This window comes from Rattus rattus, chromosome 17, assembly GCF_011064425.1.
Source record: "Rattus rattus isolate New Zealand chromosome 17, Rrattus_CSIRO_v1, whole genome shotgun sequence".
In the NCBI taxonomy this organism is placed as follows: domain Eukaryota; kingdom Metazoa; phylum Chordata; class Mammalia; order Rodentia; family Muridae; genus Rattus; species Rattus rattus.
Genome location: NC_046170.1, coordinates 1,294,729 through 1,311,925, shown reverse-complemented (window position 1 = coordinate 1,311,925; position 17,197 = coordinate 1,294,729). Strand labels below are relative to the sequence as shown.

Sequence of the window (17,197 nt, the reverse complement as noted above, 5' to 3'; positions counted from 1 at the left end):
CATCTTTTGTCTGCCTGTAAGGGAGCTGCGCTAGGAGATGCGGTCTTCGGTGACTATTAAGAACACAGGAGAAACAGCTGGAGAGGCGGCTCAGCAGTTAAGTGTGCGTCCTGCTCTTGTAGAGGATCTGAGTTTGATTCCCAGCACCCATACCGGGAAGCTCACAACACCGCCTCCCCCCTTACACACACATTATTTTTCAAGTTTTTCTTTTAAAAACAAACACAAGAATGCTCATAAGAGCTATGGTGCTGGCTGATACAATCTATGGGATTGTCATTGTCTACCCACCCGTGGAAGGAGGAAGTGGCAGAAGTGTTTTAACGAGTCACTGCACACACTCGGCTTATCTTCCCTCTTCCTTCTTTTCTTTTCTTTCTTTATAGGGACAACATTTAATTGGGGTTGGCTTACGGGTTTCAAGGTTCAGTCCATTATCATCAAGGCAGGAACATGGCAGCATCCAGACAGGTGTGGTGCAGGAGGAGCTGAGAGTTCTACATCTTCATCAGAAGGCTGCTGGCAGGATACTGGCTCCAGTCAGCTAGGAGATCACACCCACAAGGCCACACCTACGCCATACCACGAAAGTGCCACTCCCTGAGCCTAGCATATACAAACCGTCACATTCCACTCCCTGGCCCCCATAGGCTTATTCAAACATAAGTCTAGGGCGAGGGGGGAGGGGTTATACCTAAACACAGCATAATGCAAAATACATTTAGTCCAACTTTAAAAGCCCCCAGTCTGTAGCAGTCTCAATAATGTTAAAAGTCCAAAGTTCAAAGTCTCTTCTGAGATTCATCCAATCACTTAACTGTAATCCCCAAAACAAGACAGGAAACCAGCTGGGCAAACTCCAAACTCTGCATCTCCATGTCTATCAAAGCAGTCTTCAGGTCTCCAACTCCGTTTTCATCTCTGTTGACTGCAACAAACTTCTTTCTCCTGGGCTGGTTCCGTTCCCTGGTAGCATCTTTCCCCAGCAGATAACCCATGGCTCTGCTATCTCAAGCATCTTGGGGTCTCCACGGCAATTTCTATTTTACAGCTTCTTGTTTTAATGTCCGGGTGATCTCCAGGGCTCCTTCCACCATCAAACTTCATGAGTCACTCTTCTTCCAATGGTCCCAGCCTGCCTTAGCTTCTTTTAAGATTTATTTTATTTGCATGAGTGCACTGTAGCTGTCTTCAGACACCAGAAGAGGGCGTCGGATCTCATCACAGATGGTTGTGAGCCACCCTGTGGTTGCTGGGAATTGAACTCAGGACCTTTGGAAGAGCAGCCGGTGCTCTTAACCACTTATCTGCCTCTCCAGCCCACAGTGGACAGTGTCTCACATGAGCTGTTCTGTCCATTTCTGGATCTCATCTCCTATCACTTCTTTTGATTCAGCCTCAAGAACGTGCTATTATGCAAGATGTGTGTCATGCCAAGCTGTCTCCTGCCCCAGGGCATTTTCAGCTTTTCAATCTGCTCAGTCTCCTTAGGGCCTTTCTGAACCTCTCTGTCTAGTTTCCCCTTTCTCCCCACCAAATCACTAACGTCTCTTCACTAAGTCACAATCCTCTTCCTTCCACATCCTACAGCTTCTTACACCCTTGTGCAATCTTTACTGACTTACCAGGATGTGAACCCCACGTGGGTTTACCAACACTGACTCACCTCTGGCCTCGGGTATACACACCTTCATGTATTGGTTCCCAAGTGCCTCACCAAAGGTCCAGACTGAAGGCTTGGTGCCCAGTGTTTAGAGGTGGGACCTTTGGGAAGTAACTGAATCATGCAGACACTGTCCTTACTGGTGGAGGTCTAATCCACCAGTGGGTTGATTCATAGCTTATTAGGCTACTGGAAGGTGATGTGAACTTTAGGAGTGGGCTTACTCGGAGGAAGCTGGTCCCAGAGCAGTGAGCCCTTTGATGGTTGGATATATTTTGTCCTTGGTATCTTTCTTAGTCTTCTCTCTTCTTTTTCTCTTATGCCCTTCCTCCTTCCCTCTCGCCACCTCTTCATTCGTCCCTCCTCCCTTCCTCCTAGTAATACCCCCTTTCCCACTCTCTTCCTCCCCCAACTCGCTCCCTGCTTACTGGACTCTGTCATTCTGCTCCATCTCACCATAGGCCTGGGGACAACAGAGCCAAGCAGCTGTCGTCTGAACCTCCTAACGTACATCCTGCTGGTAAGTTGAATTTCTTGGCTGTCTTGTCACGGGCTGATTGGCATGCCTCCTCTCCAGCCATCTGCCCAACCTGCTACCCCAGGTCTCTTCACCATTTAAATCTTCTGATTCACTTCAATCTTTTGGGTTGGGGCCTGTCTCTTCCTATAGACTCCAACCAAGATGGGGAAATCTCATTCTTTGCTGGAGACACCACACACACACACACACACACACACACACACACACACACACACACACACACACTTTGTTCTCAGACGCAAGCAACAGAAGAGCCCCTGATGTAACAAGTGTCCCGGCCTACCAGGCAACCCATGTCAGCCAACATGACATACAGGGACAAGGAGTTGAGACTCTGTAGCAAGCAGTCCAGGTACTGCCAGAGAAGCGGAAGCAGTTGGGATGTGTGCGCATTGTTGTCATGGGCTTTTGTGCTCATGGCTGGGCAGGTCTACCATGAAGGAACCTTAGGAAGGAGCTAAGGCTGCAGCCTAATTTCTCTGAGGAGACCTCACGTCCATGAATTAATTGAATGGGCCTTCCCAGGTTGAGGAGGGGGCGGGCACCCTTGATTCTAAGGCACTAAGAACTCTATGCATACAAGTCAGAACACACTGTTTATGTGTTTGGAGACCTGGACTAGCCAGGCTGGGTTGGAGCAGTGCAGTTCTCTTGTGTCAACTGGACACCCATGCACATCTGCTTAGGCCATCCTTAACCTCCATAGGGGGAAAAAATCCCACTTCCATCAGAATGACAGTTATTCCTTGAGCAGTGGAAACACACAGACCTTCTCCACAGAAGGACACTCGAAGTCCCTGGAAATGGCTGCTTCGTTCCCTTAGGACCTGGAACTTAGATTCTGGGACATAAATCACAAGTATTAATTAGTATCTTATGTTAAATGATAAAGGGTAAGAGCGGGAGGGGAACAGAGAGACGTGGAAGTGTCACCCACAAGTTGTCACCAGCTATGCACAACAAAACAGGTGTACACTTGACAACGGCGTTGCTCACAGGAAGCTGGTCACATGACTGCACTTTCATCTCCATCCTCCACCTTCCATTGTGCTGCAGGAGCACCATGGCCATGGGGGCTTCACTCACTGTTGAGGGGATACGGTACTTCTTTCTCAGTCCTGCCTGAACTGAGATGCGATGGCCCCTTTGGAAGGGAGACAGCACTGAAACATGGCTTCCGCATCTCACCTTCCCTTCTACTTCCGCCAAGCAGCCCAATTCCCTCTCAATCATCAGAATCGATTACTCCAGTCAATGGGGTAGCTTCCTTCTTGTCACTGCAGAGGCACAGGGGTCCCCAAGCAGCCAGGCCATGTCCTGCTTGGCATTCAGGTTAACCACTCTCTGTTGTGATTAATTAGATTGCTCCTGTGGTGGGATGTTTCTGTTGCTATAACGGAATGCTACAGCCTGAGAGTTTGTGCAGAACAGAGAGATTTGTAGCTCACAGTTCAGCAAGTGAGGGGTCTCGATGTCAAGGTGCCAGCACCTGGCCAGGAGGACCCTCATATGGGCAGAACTGGGGAGCTACTTCCGAAAGCCACAAACCCCATCAAGAAGGCCCCACTCTCATGACCGCAGCTAATTCTACTTTCCAAAGGTGTCACCCCCAAAGACCATCAGTATATGAATTTGGAGATCATTTTCACCATGAAAATTAGGGGGAAACAGACTCTGAACCTATCACCCACCAATCTGTGTCCATCCAGAACCTCAGAATGTGCTTTTATGGAGATGGGGCATTTTCCGTTTTAGATTCAATGGCTGGTATCCTTATAAGGCAATATGAAGGTGCAGAGGCACAGAAAGAAGGGATTGGGCCAGGTGACGGTGTGGCTAGAAAGGGGAGTGGTATAGCTACTTAGCCAGAGAGCATCGGGTTGCTAAGTCCAGAATGGATTTTCCATCAGAACCCCGAGTTAGGAGCACCTTCGGACCCCAAGCCTCCCGAATTCAAGGATGTCTTTAGGCCAACTGGTTTGGGTCTTGAGGTTCTTTGGGAGTCCTAGGACTCTTATATACTCCATATGACCTATGCCCTCTAGATGTTGGGCCAAGGCGCAAAGGTTTCACTAGGAAGGCAAAGCCACTCTCAATCCTGGCTGATTGCATACACAACAATCCCTTAGTGGATGCTGTCCCCATTTTGCAAGGCATTGCCACATGGTGGTGCTGTAACTGAGTCCTCAGAAGGCCATTCCACAGCTACTTCCGAATACAGGCTGTTTCTTCAGCCTTCCATAACAAATAACCTCGAGCCATTGACATACGACATAGGCACTTGTCCTCACAGTTTAGGGGATGAGTGTGAAATAGCCTGAAATTGGTTCATGCCTGAAATCTCCATGGAAGATTACTTCTTGCTTCTTCTGGCTTCTGATGGCCCCGGCGATACTTGGCAGTGTAAGCCCAGTCTTTGTCTTCATAAGACGGTCCTCCCTCAGTGTACAGATTTTCCGGCTCCTAGAAGGCTGGCTAGTATGACTTCATCTTAGATTGTCTCTGTTTATGCTCCATTTCTGAATAGGTCACCTTCACAGACTCGGTGTGGCTATGTTTTAGTGAACACTATTTGGTCCAGTGTGGTGAACAGGATAAGGCAGCAAATCCCACTGAGTGTCGACCCACTGCCCCCTGCATGTGCTGACGAGGAGGTCCTTATCAGAAGTGATGCTGCATAGGACACCTTGACGACAGTACAGCATGGGCAGGAAACACCGTGCAGAGAGAAGACCGCTCTCCACACGCAGAAACAAAGGACTTGATAACCATCCTTGTGACCGGCAGACTGAACGCTCAGTGGTGGCCATGAGTAGGTTCACCATTAGTAGAAGAGTTCATGCTATTGAATCTAGGCAAGACCTCCATCCCCGTCACCCTGACACTTTGTTCATGAACAAGTAGGACAACGGTGGAGGAGGGGTGAGGGAAGGAGGCTGGCTGGTATCCAAACAAGCCCCGCTGTTCACTTTCTATAAGTCTTTCTGTGGAGCTCACTTCTTCCTTAGTGAGAATTTACATAGGACAGATACCAAGGTATATCTGCCTGTTCAGAGGTCCACCTACATGCTTCTTTCCACATCTCCTGTCGCCAGCTTCTCAATCATGTTTCTTCAGTGTCTTTGCCCAACCAGCTAAACCACCAGCCTCAGCCCATGACCAGCATGTACAGAATTGGCATATGCCACAATGTAATTAGTATACACCGCAGTGTAATTATGAACAAGGTCTGATCAGTATACACTGGCAGCTCTGGCTATCTCTTCCATTACCTAAAGTTATGCCCACAAGAAAGAGCTCCCTATACATACACATACCGCTGCCATCTCTCTGGAATGGTTGAGAAGGGGGTAGCGGGGGAAGGATAAGGTGCCAGTAGCTGTCCTTTTCCGAGTGCTGCCTGCATGTCATGCAGGGCTATCTTTGAAGTGGGTCAGTGGGTGCTTCGTCACAGGGAATTTGCATGAGGGCTTAGGTGCAGACTGAGAAAGGAATTTAGCAGGGGGTGAGGACCACTGGCATGGGACCTTATCATAGACACATTCTCATGAGGAATTGATACTTGAAAAGTCCCCTCTAACACTGCAGACTCCAGAAGCATTAGGGACCATTCCCTGTATGAAGGCAGCCCCAGAAATTTGTTTCCTCTGGTAGAGACTTTTAGGTCCATGTTCTTGTCAACCAGATAGAGCCCTGCCTAACCCCTTGTGGCCAGAGCACTGAATCAGAATCTCTGCTTAGTGGGTGCCCAAAAGAACCCCAGGCTAGCCCGCTTTGGATTTCTGCCACCACAGCCTCATCTCTCACATCCAGAGAACACCAGAGAACTCATGTGAGACGAGACTCTGGGCTTGGTTTCTGGCAGTCTTTGCCTCTAGTTGCCCAGGCGTAAGGATTGCCTTCAGGGCAGAATCAGCTTTAAATTCCTTATGGGGAACTTAAGTTGGTGACTAAAAACCTCTGGGCTCATCCACTCCTTTCTCAGCTGAAAGCGAAGTTTCTTAAGAAATAATTAGGCCGAGTACCTTGAATTTGGAGGATCTAATCTTGAAGGGTTCCTACACTAGTGACATTTAGGTAGGATACGGGGCCATCCCCAGGCACAGGCCTAGTCACCAAGAGCTTCTGCAGTCTCACTGCCTCCTCCCTGGAACAAACAGCCCTTTAGGAGAAGAAGTGTTTGGGTTACTTAAGGATTCGCAGCTCAACTATTGAGTCTCCAGTGACAAAAGACACAGCAAGCTTGCCAGGACAGTGGGAGTCCCTGCCACAGTCGTTCATAGCAAAACTTTATTGAACAGAAAACCCGGCAAAGGCTTTACCTGTGCCAAGTCGCCGCCCTCAGTAAGTAAGCACTGCGTTTTAAAAAGCAATGATACAATAAGTCTCTCCTAGAAAAGTCCTGCTAACATGTCTAGCAAGTCACTGATTATATAAAGTAGTACACTTAGTGTAATTGCAACATTCCAACAGGAATCAAATCGAACCAGCAGAACCGTTTCTGCATCTATGACTTCCATGTAGAGCACACATGCACACACGTCTATGACTTCCATGTACGGCACACATGCACACACGTCTGGGGAGGTGCTCAGGCAGAACATGCGACCCTGGGCCTTCTGTTTACAGTGCCTATGAGACTACATACAGTATACATTAAAGCTCTTCAGAATAACGACATGAGGGGCCCTGTTCAGTTTGTACCACGGCTTCATGTCTTAGTTTGTGCTTTTGCTTGGCACAGAAGCACATCGTCATCCTGTGGGTTTTCAGTGACTCTCTCGAGTCCACGCCAGGGGACGAGCCAGTCCAAGCTGTGAAAGCCTCCAGCAACAGAGCACAGGGGCCATCAGTTTGCTAGGGCTGGTGGGCCTTCCGGAAGGAGAGAGGCAAAGAAAGTCTTGAAGACGAGCCATGCTGTGCTCATGAACGAGGGGCTGGTGTGCTCAGGGTCCAGCACTTCACGGCCTGCGGGGAGGCGGTTGGGGTCTTCCATTTCAGGGTCCATACCTCCCTACAGGCAAAGACAATGAGATAAATGATTAGAGTCTAGAGGAACGCCTATCGTCAAGTCAGGTCAGGATAGAGCCTGGTGAGGGACGAGTGCAGAAGGTACCTCTCGGGGTCTACAGCACTTCTGCAGTTGACCTCCCATAGTTCCGAACATTCCTCTTGGCCAGTGTCAGAGGAAGTGACCTCCGGTTACTATCAAATAGTAATTAACTTTGCCACAAGCTAACCAGTCCTCTAATTTGGGCGGTGCCCTGAGCTAAGAAACCAACCTGGCAACTCAGTGTTCTAAAACCAGACTATAGTGGCGATCTCTGTTATAAAGTACATCCTTCAAGATTATGCACTAATCTGCCGGGTGAAGAAAACCTATTCTGAGGCACGGTTATGTACCCGGTCCATCAGAATAAAAATCCACCAGCAGTTTCCAAAGTTAAGCGCACTGTTACATCTCTCTTATTCTCAAAATGTGGGTCGACCCCCCCCATCATTGCATACGCAAAACTCCCAACTGCCATGTGCTTATAAAGAATATTCAAAGTCTCCAGTGATTGGCCACAGCAGTAGTGCCAAGAGAGACGAAGCCTGTGATTGGCCCACAGCTGCAGTGCAGCGAGAGACGAAGCCTGTGGGTTGGCAACAGTTAAAATATGCCAGCACCGGGCTTCTGACCTTTCAAATGCTTTCGTACAATTGCTACCCACAGCTGCCGCTCCACATGGTTTGGCCTAATGCAACCAGAGACGGGCGAACCAGAAGTGTGTCTCCTCACACCTTTCCACACATGCTTCCTCTTTAGAATTAATGGATTTTTAAACACTTCTAAAGATTAGCAAGCGCTCTACCACTGAGCTAAATCCCCAACCCCGAGAACAATTCTTATCCATAAAACGCTTAGCCTTACACACGGCAAAACACTAGTTCCCAAGGCTGACGCTCAGCACTGGAGCAGGCAGGGCAGTGAGGCCTGTACCTGGAGGTTATTGTTGGGGTCCTGGTTGGCAGCTTCCTGAGGAGGACCGTCATCCGGGAAGTTCTGAACTGGCCTCTGTCTGAATGGAAACCACCCGACGTGGTGCCTGTGAAGAAAGGACAAATAGGCACCACTCAGCCAAGTTGCCGTGGGATTCACACGAGACTCTTAAGGCCCCAACGCTTAGGCGATACCACTTCACAGAAGCCTGTCAGTCCCTAGATTCTCTCAGGCCTCTGGTCCTTAAAAGCAGGGTGCGTGTCTCATTTCCTGGCAATAGATAACTGGATGCGGTGGGTGCTAATAAATGCTTGCTGATACGAATTACGCCTGGCACTTGAAAACCTCAGTGGAGCCAGGGTATCATGGCATGGGGCCCAGTAATCCCATAATCCCAGCCCCCTGGGAGGCTAAGGAAGAAACCAAAGTTCAAAGCCTGCCTTGGCTACAGAGTGAGGCCAATGCCACTGGTCAACTCTGCAAGACCCTGTCTCAAAACAAAAAATAAAAAAAAAAAAAAAAAAAAAAACAAAACAAAAAAAAAAAAAAAAACAAGCCGAAACTATAATTGAGTGGAAAGTGCCTGCTTGCGTGGAGAGAAATGGCCTAGGGTTCTACTTCAGCACCACAGAATCAGAGCAAACCAAACAACAGAAATGGGAAATATAATCATATATAAAGCTGCTGTAATCATATATATATATGATTATATATACATATGTATGTGTACACATATACATACATATATACACACACATATATGATTACACCCACATATATACATATATAAGTATATATAATAACAACCTCAATTTGGTCACAGAAATATTTGATTCTAGAGATAGAAATGTTTGATAAAAGCCTTTAACTGGAAAAAAAAAATCTAACAAAATTCAACTTTCAAGACGAAATATGAAGAATGCTTGTGCTTCTTACATGTTAAAAGACGAAAATAGGACCCATAAGTTTCACTGCAAAGGAAAACTTCCTTCCTTGCATTCTAACCAGAATGGGCCCTCTAGGCCAAGCTTTCTTGGGCTGCATCCTCGAGATGAGCTCCCCTGCACACTGCTGGAAACTCTGAAGCATCCCTTCCTACCCTACTCAACCACAGACCAGCCCTCTCGCTCCGACATCCTTCAGATACTGTCAAATGTCCTCTGGGGTAAGATGCAGAATTACCTCCAGTTGGCGGCTGGAGCAAACACAAAGTGTGTAAAGGTCACTGGCCCTTCGTGGCTGTGACGACACTGTCTGAACTTTGTCCTGCAAAGGCAGCTACAGCCTGATAAAAACCATCTGTCCTTCTGGAGATAAATACAACCTCTTATGCTTCAGGACGGCTCTGTACTGTTACATCATGAGCCCATGAGCCTGATCGGTCATTTATCCACTGATGCAGACGATGAAAATATTCTTCTTTTGCTAACCTGGGATTTCTGCACTCTGTGTTTGCATTCCTTGAAACGAAAGTGCCGGAATGATAAAATTTAAGTACACCCCCTTTAAGGACCACAGACTGGAAGAAAATATCTGTCCTCAAGTGACAATATAGTGTCACTTTCCGTAAAGGTAAAAAGAGAAGCCATCTGCTTACAGGTACATGACTACGGTGGCGCCCATGACCATGAGGAATCTGCTCAGGGAGGAGTAGAAGTAAAGAATGCTGAGGAAAACGGAAAATGTCGCTGCTGAGTAGGTCCAATCCAACCAGTCTCGGTTTATCTCGTCATCTTCTTCCACCAGAGGGCCGCCTTGTGCATTCATCCGCAAATTCTGATTGGCTCCGGGATTAACAACCGCTTGAGCGGCTGCATTCTGATTGGCCGGCTGGTTTTCTGCCGGAAACTGGTTGTGTATAGGGGTGGGAGCCGGTGTAGAGACCACAGGTATTTCTTGTGCACTTGGTGTAGGGCCAAAAGCTCCTGAAGCAGCAGTGGCAGCCAAGCTAAAAGGAAAACAAGCAGACGCGGCTGAAGGCAGGGCGCCATGGAGACCGGGCTCTCTCCGCAAGCTAGGCAGCACTAAACATCACATCTATAAAACGTCTTTTTCTGAGGAGAGCTCTATGGCAAAGCTTATCCGGAAATAATTCTACATCAATACCCAAGTCTTGAAGCTGCTATCATTTCCACCCTACTACATCCCGGACCACAAAGAACAGGGCTCTAGGAGTCAGGAAGACACACCCATCTCTCCATCCCCCACCCACAGCCGGAGTAAGACTCACTACTGCATGTAGTACTGTCTTGCATAGATCTGCTGGAACCAGGAGAGCTGCAGCCACCCATAGGTGGTGTAGCCAGAGAAGCCGGGTCCGAGGCCTTGGAAAGTCTGCTGGACGGCTTCAGGCCTGTACGCAGGGTCAAACGAAAGAGCATTTTGAGTTGGTTGGGGACGATGACCTTGATACTAAATTATAATCAGCAATAATAAATAGTCAAAGAGACAGGACAGACGTCACAATAGTCAACTCTATGATGTATCCTATATGTCGAGGACAGCAGCACCGTGGCTCATCAGATCCCATGGGAAACATGAGCTCCGTCCTGCCCCGGCAGGGGGAGTCTGCATGCTTTCTGCACAGCTGTGCTAACAGGCTAATGCTTTCCCTCTCAAGCCTCACTCGGGGTTAAATCCACGGATCGTGCTTTAGAGGGGAGTGCTCAAACCACATTGCCAAGTCCATCCTGAAAGAACTCTGTCGTCCCAGACCCCAGGTAAGAATCCACACTGTGGCAGTTCTGAGTGCCGTGACAACCCTCCCTGTGTTTGCAGCTCATCTGGTCCCTCACACAGGTTGTTGCAGGAGCTCACAAGCCAAAGGAGCAGGCTGGACTCTCGGACACATTTGTGCCGTGCCAGACCTGCTTCTTCAGGCAAGCAACAGCCTTCGCTTGCCGGGAGCAGGCATATGAGAAGCTAAGGGCTGTGCCCTCTCCCTCCCACTCCCTTTTCTCTGTGCAGCCCTGGTTGTCCTGGACTCCATCTGTAGACCAGACTGGCCTCCAACTCAGAGATCTGCCTGCTTCTGCCTCCTGGATTCTAGGACTAAAGGCGTGTGCCCCCACTGCCTGGCAGGCTGCGCAAGTCTTAATCAATTAGGACAGGTCAGAGGAGGGCACGAGAAGGAGGAAGCCCCACAGTCTAGAACCTGTTACATTCCTTACCAGTTAGGAACCAAGAAACCTCGATACGACTGATAAAATACAAACCGCATAGAAATAAATGCTTCTGCTCCTAAAAAGACATCACAAGAAGGATGTCCAGAACAATAAACCATCTTGTGTTGGGCCAGAACGTTCCTGACCTGTGGTTTAAGTTATTATAATACTTATTCCTTCTTATCCCTGAATCAAATGATGCACCTCAAAAACTTGTTTCATTTATGGAAGTAAAGTCTCCAAGAGGAAAAAATAAAACAACTTGTTTATTTGCATTTGATCGTTAAGCTCTGCCTCACCTTTATCCTCAGATCTCGTCACAGATTATAGCTTTTGAACACTGTAACTTACGCCACAGGGACAGGACTGGTCAACTGGGAACCACAGGGAAGTTCATCCATTTACGGGTTAAACAACCCGTGTTTTTGCCTCATATACCTACTTTTAAAAATATACCCCAAGAGACTAATATTAAAAAATCCACGAGGTCTTTAGACTGAAGCCATCTTGTACGTCCTGAAGCTCACATTGTACCAATTCGTTTTTCAAGACAGGGTTTCTCGGTGTAGCCCTGCATGTCCTGGAACTTGATCTGTAGACCAGGGTGGCCTCCAACACAGAGATCTGCCTGCCTCTGCCTCCTGAGGGCTGGGATCAAAGGCATGCGCCACGATGCCCAGCTTAAACGCACCTTATTTTTAAATTGACACAAATGAAGTAGGACTGTTTTCTGCATGGACACTCACCTAGAGACGTTCTCCCATCCGGAGGGAGGGAGGTTCCGAAGGACTTCCCTTTCCCGTAAGCCATCGCTTGAAGAATCCCCAGGATACTGTGCCTGACTAGTGTTGTCCGGCTGCTCTGTGGACTCAGCACTCTAAAGCGAGTAACACAAATGTCAGAACAAAGAGCCCGATGCAACTGTTGGCAATCAGGCTAAGAGAATTATTTTGCCACCAGTGACTGATGTCCCTGTCCCCGCCCCTCAGCCTGACAAAATTAAGTGCAATGTCATAGGAAGATTCTGAATTTGTTCATTGCAACAATTCTGAACACACAGAAGCTAGAGCTGAGGAAAGGTAGCTCAGTGGTAGACTTCTGCCTTGCCTGCATGAGGCCCTGGGTTCGAGCCCTAGCAAAAACTCTCTATACAGACACCAATACACACACACACACACGCAAAATAAAAAGGATAATCTGTGCTTTTCTCTAAGAATAACTACGGTTGTCTCAGGAAAATATTGTGACTACAGCTACCACTACTGAGAAAGCTTCCCACTAATGCTAACATGTATGTTGTGGAACCCAGTAGGTCTAGAAATCAAATGTGACCCATAACTAGACAGCAACGTAAAGCAAAGAAAATTTCCGTGTTGCAGGAAATACAAGTGAATTACAAATGTAAGTCAAGTACCCCTCTAGAAGGGGTGTAGTGTTCACATAAGCAGATGTTGTCGAGAAGAAGAGCAAATGTGTTTCACTGTCAAACCAAAGTCTTTAGAGATCATGTAATAAAGACTGTGGTCTATTCCTACCCAAGTAATCATGACAGAAATTTCCATAGGAAATATGTTTATGGCTCTACTCTTTATAAAATTAATATTCCTAGCCAGGTGGTTGTGACACATGCTTTTAACCTCAGTACTCAGGAGGCAGACGTCAGGCAGGACTTTGGGAGTTTGAGGTCGGCCTGATCTACAGAGTGAGTTCCAGGACAGCTGGGGGTACATAGAAAGACCTACACAGAGAGACCCTGTCTTGAAAATTTAAATAAAGTCCCTTAGAGAAACGTGTTCATTTCTGTAAACACCACTTTCATGTGCCATTCTGGGCAAACGGTGACCTCAGGTCAGAGGCGTGACTTTGCTTTTGCACACGGCATGCATATGGCAGTCTGCTTTCCACTATGCCCAGTGGTAAGCACTGAGGGTTACCACTCAACCCTCGCTCTACTGAGAACACAGCCTCTAAGTTCTGGCATGCCTTGGGGGAAACACCATAACATCTTAAGTTTCACTCAGCTTCCTTTCTCCCTCCCTTGGGAATCAGAGACACAGGTAGCTGTTATCACGAAAAGGCACCATACCTTTGTGCTGGCTTCTGGCTTTTTTGAGGGACTCCTCACATTGCACACGAGGTGCAAAACATGTCGCTTTTCCTGCTGAATGGAACAAGAGACACTTCAGGACCTGAGTTCCAACTGCAAGAGCTTGACCACACACCAAGGCAAGAGCTAAGGATGACAGATACCTTTGGAAGCAAGTCTTGGAGACATTGGTGATCCAACAGCAGCTTCCCAGAATAAATTAACCTCTGGTCCTCTGGGCGCTGATCGTAAAGGGAAAGAAAAGCAAACGTCAGCATAGAACCCAACAAGTATTTTCCCACACCACAGGAAGATCTTTTCAAAACATAATAATAATGATAATAATAATAATAATAATAATAACAATAACAATAATAGTTCTCATATTTAAAACTTTTTTTTTTAGTAAGTGCTTGAGTTTAATCTCAAATTTGGAAGGCAAATGACCTCCTAGTCCATAAGAACTACGACCACATACCTTACTTCTTACTCAGAGAGACTGTGCTTTCTGCTACTAAAACACAAACTGGATTTAGGGCTTCGGCAGCAATGAACTTTAAAACCAGAGAAAATTCAATTTACTTTTGGTCAGTCTTTGCCCAGGCCACCCGAGGTTACCTGCTGCTAGAATCAAGATTCCAACCCATGTCCTCCTCTATAGCAGGGACTTTAAAGACATAGAGTCCATATACTTTGATGTAATTCTCATTCCTAAAGTCTACTTTTAAGTTTCTCTTAAGCCATATTTTTAAAAGTATCTGCTTAAAAGCAATGGACTCCAAGAATGGATACCACCCTGCAGATCACCAGCCTGCACACCAGAATAACCTATTAAGCCAAACTTGGAATTAAGATGTTCCTTCCAGTCTGGGAAACAAACAAACAAACAAACAAACAAACAACTGAACCCGAGACTAGACTCTCAGCATGAAGATCACTCGGGCAGAAGTTTGAGGCCAGAGAGCCCCTATCTCAAAATGCTGCCACCTCCCCCCCAAAAGACCAGGAAAATTGTCCCCACCAACGCATGGTGACACATGCTCACAAGCCCAGCACTTGAGAGGTAGGAGCAGAAAGATCAATAGTTTATGGCTAGCCTGTGTTAGGAAACCTGGCCTCAAACCATCCAAAACAAGGACAGCGAAACCTTTCATCTGCTTATCAACATCCGGAAGGACTTTTTGACACCACACCTAAAACAAAAGAATATTGGATGCAGTGTTTGGCCGCTTCACTGACAAATGCTGTTCACAACAATTTGCATAATGCTATTCTCAATGTGAAACCAACCACCAGCAAATAGTAAAAACAGCAACAAGAAAAAACAAAAACAAAACAAAACAAAAAAAACCACACACAGTTGCAAGCCAGTTTGAACTGTTTTCCTCTTCTAAAGACCCAAACTGAAGCTCTGTTCTCACCTGGAAGGCCAATTCGAAAATTAAATATTAAGCGAATAACTATTATAAACTATTATCATCACCCACTGATTGGTACTACTACAGAAAAAGAAAGATGAGCATGCTTTCTTCCTTAATTTCTGAGAGACTCTCATGTATCTAGCCCAGTCTGCAATGCTTGCTCCTCCTGCCCTGGTCTCTCCAGAGAGAGATCACAGAAGCGCGCCACTGCGCCCGCACCGTATTTTTTAAGGTACGGATTTGTATACCCAGGAGACCTGTATTTATCACCTTAGGTCTTCAAATCCAAGAGGCCCAATGTTCCTCGCCCGAGGAAAACAGGCCTCAAAACAGTCTTTTTCAAATGATGCAACCAGCGATAACAGGAGCATCATTTTATGCAACTAACTGCCATCTCTCATCAAGGACACCTGGTTTCTTGAAAACAGCCGCGGAAGATCCTGCAGACTGTCCCAACCAGTTCCAGAGGATTAGAAGCTTACACCCAAAGTGATAAAGTTCCTAGCCAACTCTTAAGGAAAAGTCTTGTTGACATTCCCGACAACGCGGAACAAAAACAAACCGAAACCCACGCGCCACTGCCGGTTGGAGCTCAAAGGCCACTGTTCGAAGTCCCCATCTGCAACTACCCGATTGCCCTCTCCTGTTTGAGCCACAACTGCACTCGTGGACACTTACATAACATCAGAGAACAAAGTAAATACAGGAAGGTCCAGAGCACAGCCTCCGTCACGTGGCAGGGACCGGAGGGGTGGGTGGGGCTAGGGAGCTGTTGACGGACGTGTCTACCAAAGAGGATAGAGGGAACCCCACAAAACAAGAAAGTCTCCTAACTGACCCATGGTTGTCGTCAAATCAGACTCAGGGCTACGCCAGCTGCTGGCTTCCTTTCTCAGTCATCCTTAGCTAGAAAGTTAAGGGGGCTCCTCCCCAAGACTAAGTACTGCGCGACAGGGAGGGGCAGCCAACGGAAGGGTGCAGAAGAAGAACCGTGTCTAGCCTCTGGGTGTGGGACCTTCAGAAGTTGGGCACGCACCCCACCCTCTGGCTAATGGCCCAAGCTGGCACATAGACTCGTCTGTCTTCGGTGCACCCAGAAATCTCGTCTGGCAACATTTACTTTTCTTATTTCTACCCATCAGATGCAAGCGGAACTGGGAACACCCAGTCACCTAGTAGTCTGTGGAGGGTCACTGAGATTTGGATGGGGAAATGACTCATTAAGGTCAAATTACTGTTTCCCTGGTTTGGCGAAGGCTGTACACTACCTGGGAGGATGAGGAGTGGGTAGAGGGACGTGGGGCAGACGTGTGACAGTCTTGGGAGTTAGGTGTACGGGGAGGTGAAGTAAAGAGGGCAAGGGAGGAGGGGTGGAGGCCCATAAGGGATGACAGGCGCTGGAGCGAGCAGAGGGGCACCCGGGACGGTCGGGCAGGAAGGAGACCCGCGCCCTGTGGCTTGTGACAGGTGAGCTCAGGCAGCCTTTCAGGCGTGGCACCCCGGGGTCCCACTCACCGGGCGTTCGGGGTAGACTCGGCTCAGGTGGGCCTTGAGGCGACTCACACTCCAACCGCGGTCGCCACTCAGCTCCAAGTCGCGGTGGCGCTGATTGGGGCTCTTCACCAGCAGCGTGACCGGCTCGGGCTGTGGCTCGGGCTCCATGTCTGCGGCGCTGGAGGCTCGACTGCGCTCAGGGATGCCGAACGGGCGGCGACGCAGCCGTCTGCGACCCCACAACGACACTTGGTGTCTTTGGGACACGCGCCCCCGTCTCGGGTACCTTTTATGGGCGCCCCGTGCCAGGATTCCGCAGATAGCGCTCTCTGTGGCTGCCGTCCATTGGCTGAGACAGAGGTCAGTGCCCAACGTGGCCCAATCAGCGCCCGGGGAAAGGCGGCGGAGGGGCGGGCTAAGCGCGAGGGTGCGGGCTGATGCAACCCGCCGTGGTTGCGTCATCCTGAGTCCCGACAGCGGCGCGGGAGCCGGTCTTCGGCGGCCATGTCAGGGTGCCCTCTGGGGCGCTGGTCGGGTTCAGGCTCCCTAGCGCGGGGTGCGTGCGGTGCCTGAGCCCGGCGGCTCGCCTGACTCCCAGATCAGCAGGCTCTGCAAATTGTTCCCTCACAAAGCGGCCCTCCGCCCTTTCTGACCCCATGCGCCTGACCGTACGTCTGTCCGCTTGCATTTTCCCGGATGGCTCCGCTGCCTAGCATCCAGGGAAGCCTTATGAACCAGCCAGGCTGAGGTGATACCTTAGAAGCGAAGAGAAACCAGGGCTGTGTTGCTCTGAGCTAAGAGGACGAAGGATTCGGCCACTTTCCAATTTGCCTGCAGCTCTGGTC

General features: G+C 48.5%; 1 protein-coding gene across 3 annotated transcripts; it reads right to left on the bottom strand.

The window, feature by feature from the left end:
* Positions 1-6,472: 6,472 nt before the first annotated feature.
* Positions 6,473-16,901, bottom strand: Herpud1 (homocysteine inducible ER protein with ubiquitin like domain 1). 3 transcript variants are annotated; one of them, XM_032887699.1, is made up of 8 exons: positions 16,374-16,901; positions 13,602-13,679; positions 13,438-13,512; positions 12,098-12,228; positions 10,418-10,540; positions 9,785-10,135; positions 8,188-8,293; positions 6,473-7,218 (listed from the first exon to the last, which is right to left on the bottom strand). In XM_032887699.1, exons 1-8 carry the CDS (start codon positions 16,812-16,814, stop codon positions 7,054-7,056), a joined length of 1,470 nt encoding a protein of 489 aa, XP_032743590.1. In that variant the 5' UTR covers positions 16,815-16,901; the 3' UTR covers positions 6,473-7,053. The 3 variants fall into 3 exon arrangements, with proteins under 3 accessions (XP_032743590.1, XP_032743591.1, XP_032743592.1); XM_032887700.1 differs by having other exon boundaries at positions 13,438-13,509; positions 16,374-16,669; XM_032887701.1 differs by lacking the exon at positions 6,473-7,218 and having other exon boundaries at positions 8,100-8,293; positions 9,942-10,135.
* Between the last annotated feature and the right edge of the window lie 296 nt (positions 16,902-17,197).

Bases quoted from the DNA above. Each gene is read 5' to 3' on its own strand.
- Herpud1 (XM_032887699.1), bottom strand. From the start codon at position 16,814: ATGACGCAACCACGGCGGGTTGCATCAGCCCGCACCCTCGCGCTTAGC. The intron at 13,680-16,373 runs GTGAGTGGGACC...CTTTACGATCAG, and splicing joins GAGTCTACCCCGAACGCCCG to CGCCCAGAGGACCAGAGGTT. The intron at 10,541-12,097 runs GTGAGTGTCCAT...CCCTGCGTACAG, and splicing joins GGATGGGAGAACGTCTCTAG to GCCTGAAGCCGTCCAGCAGA.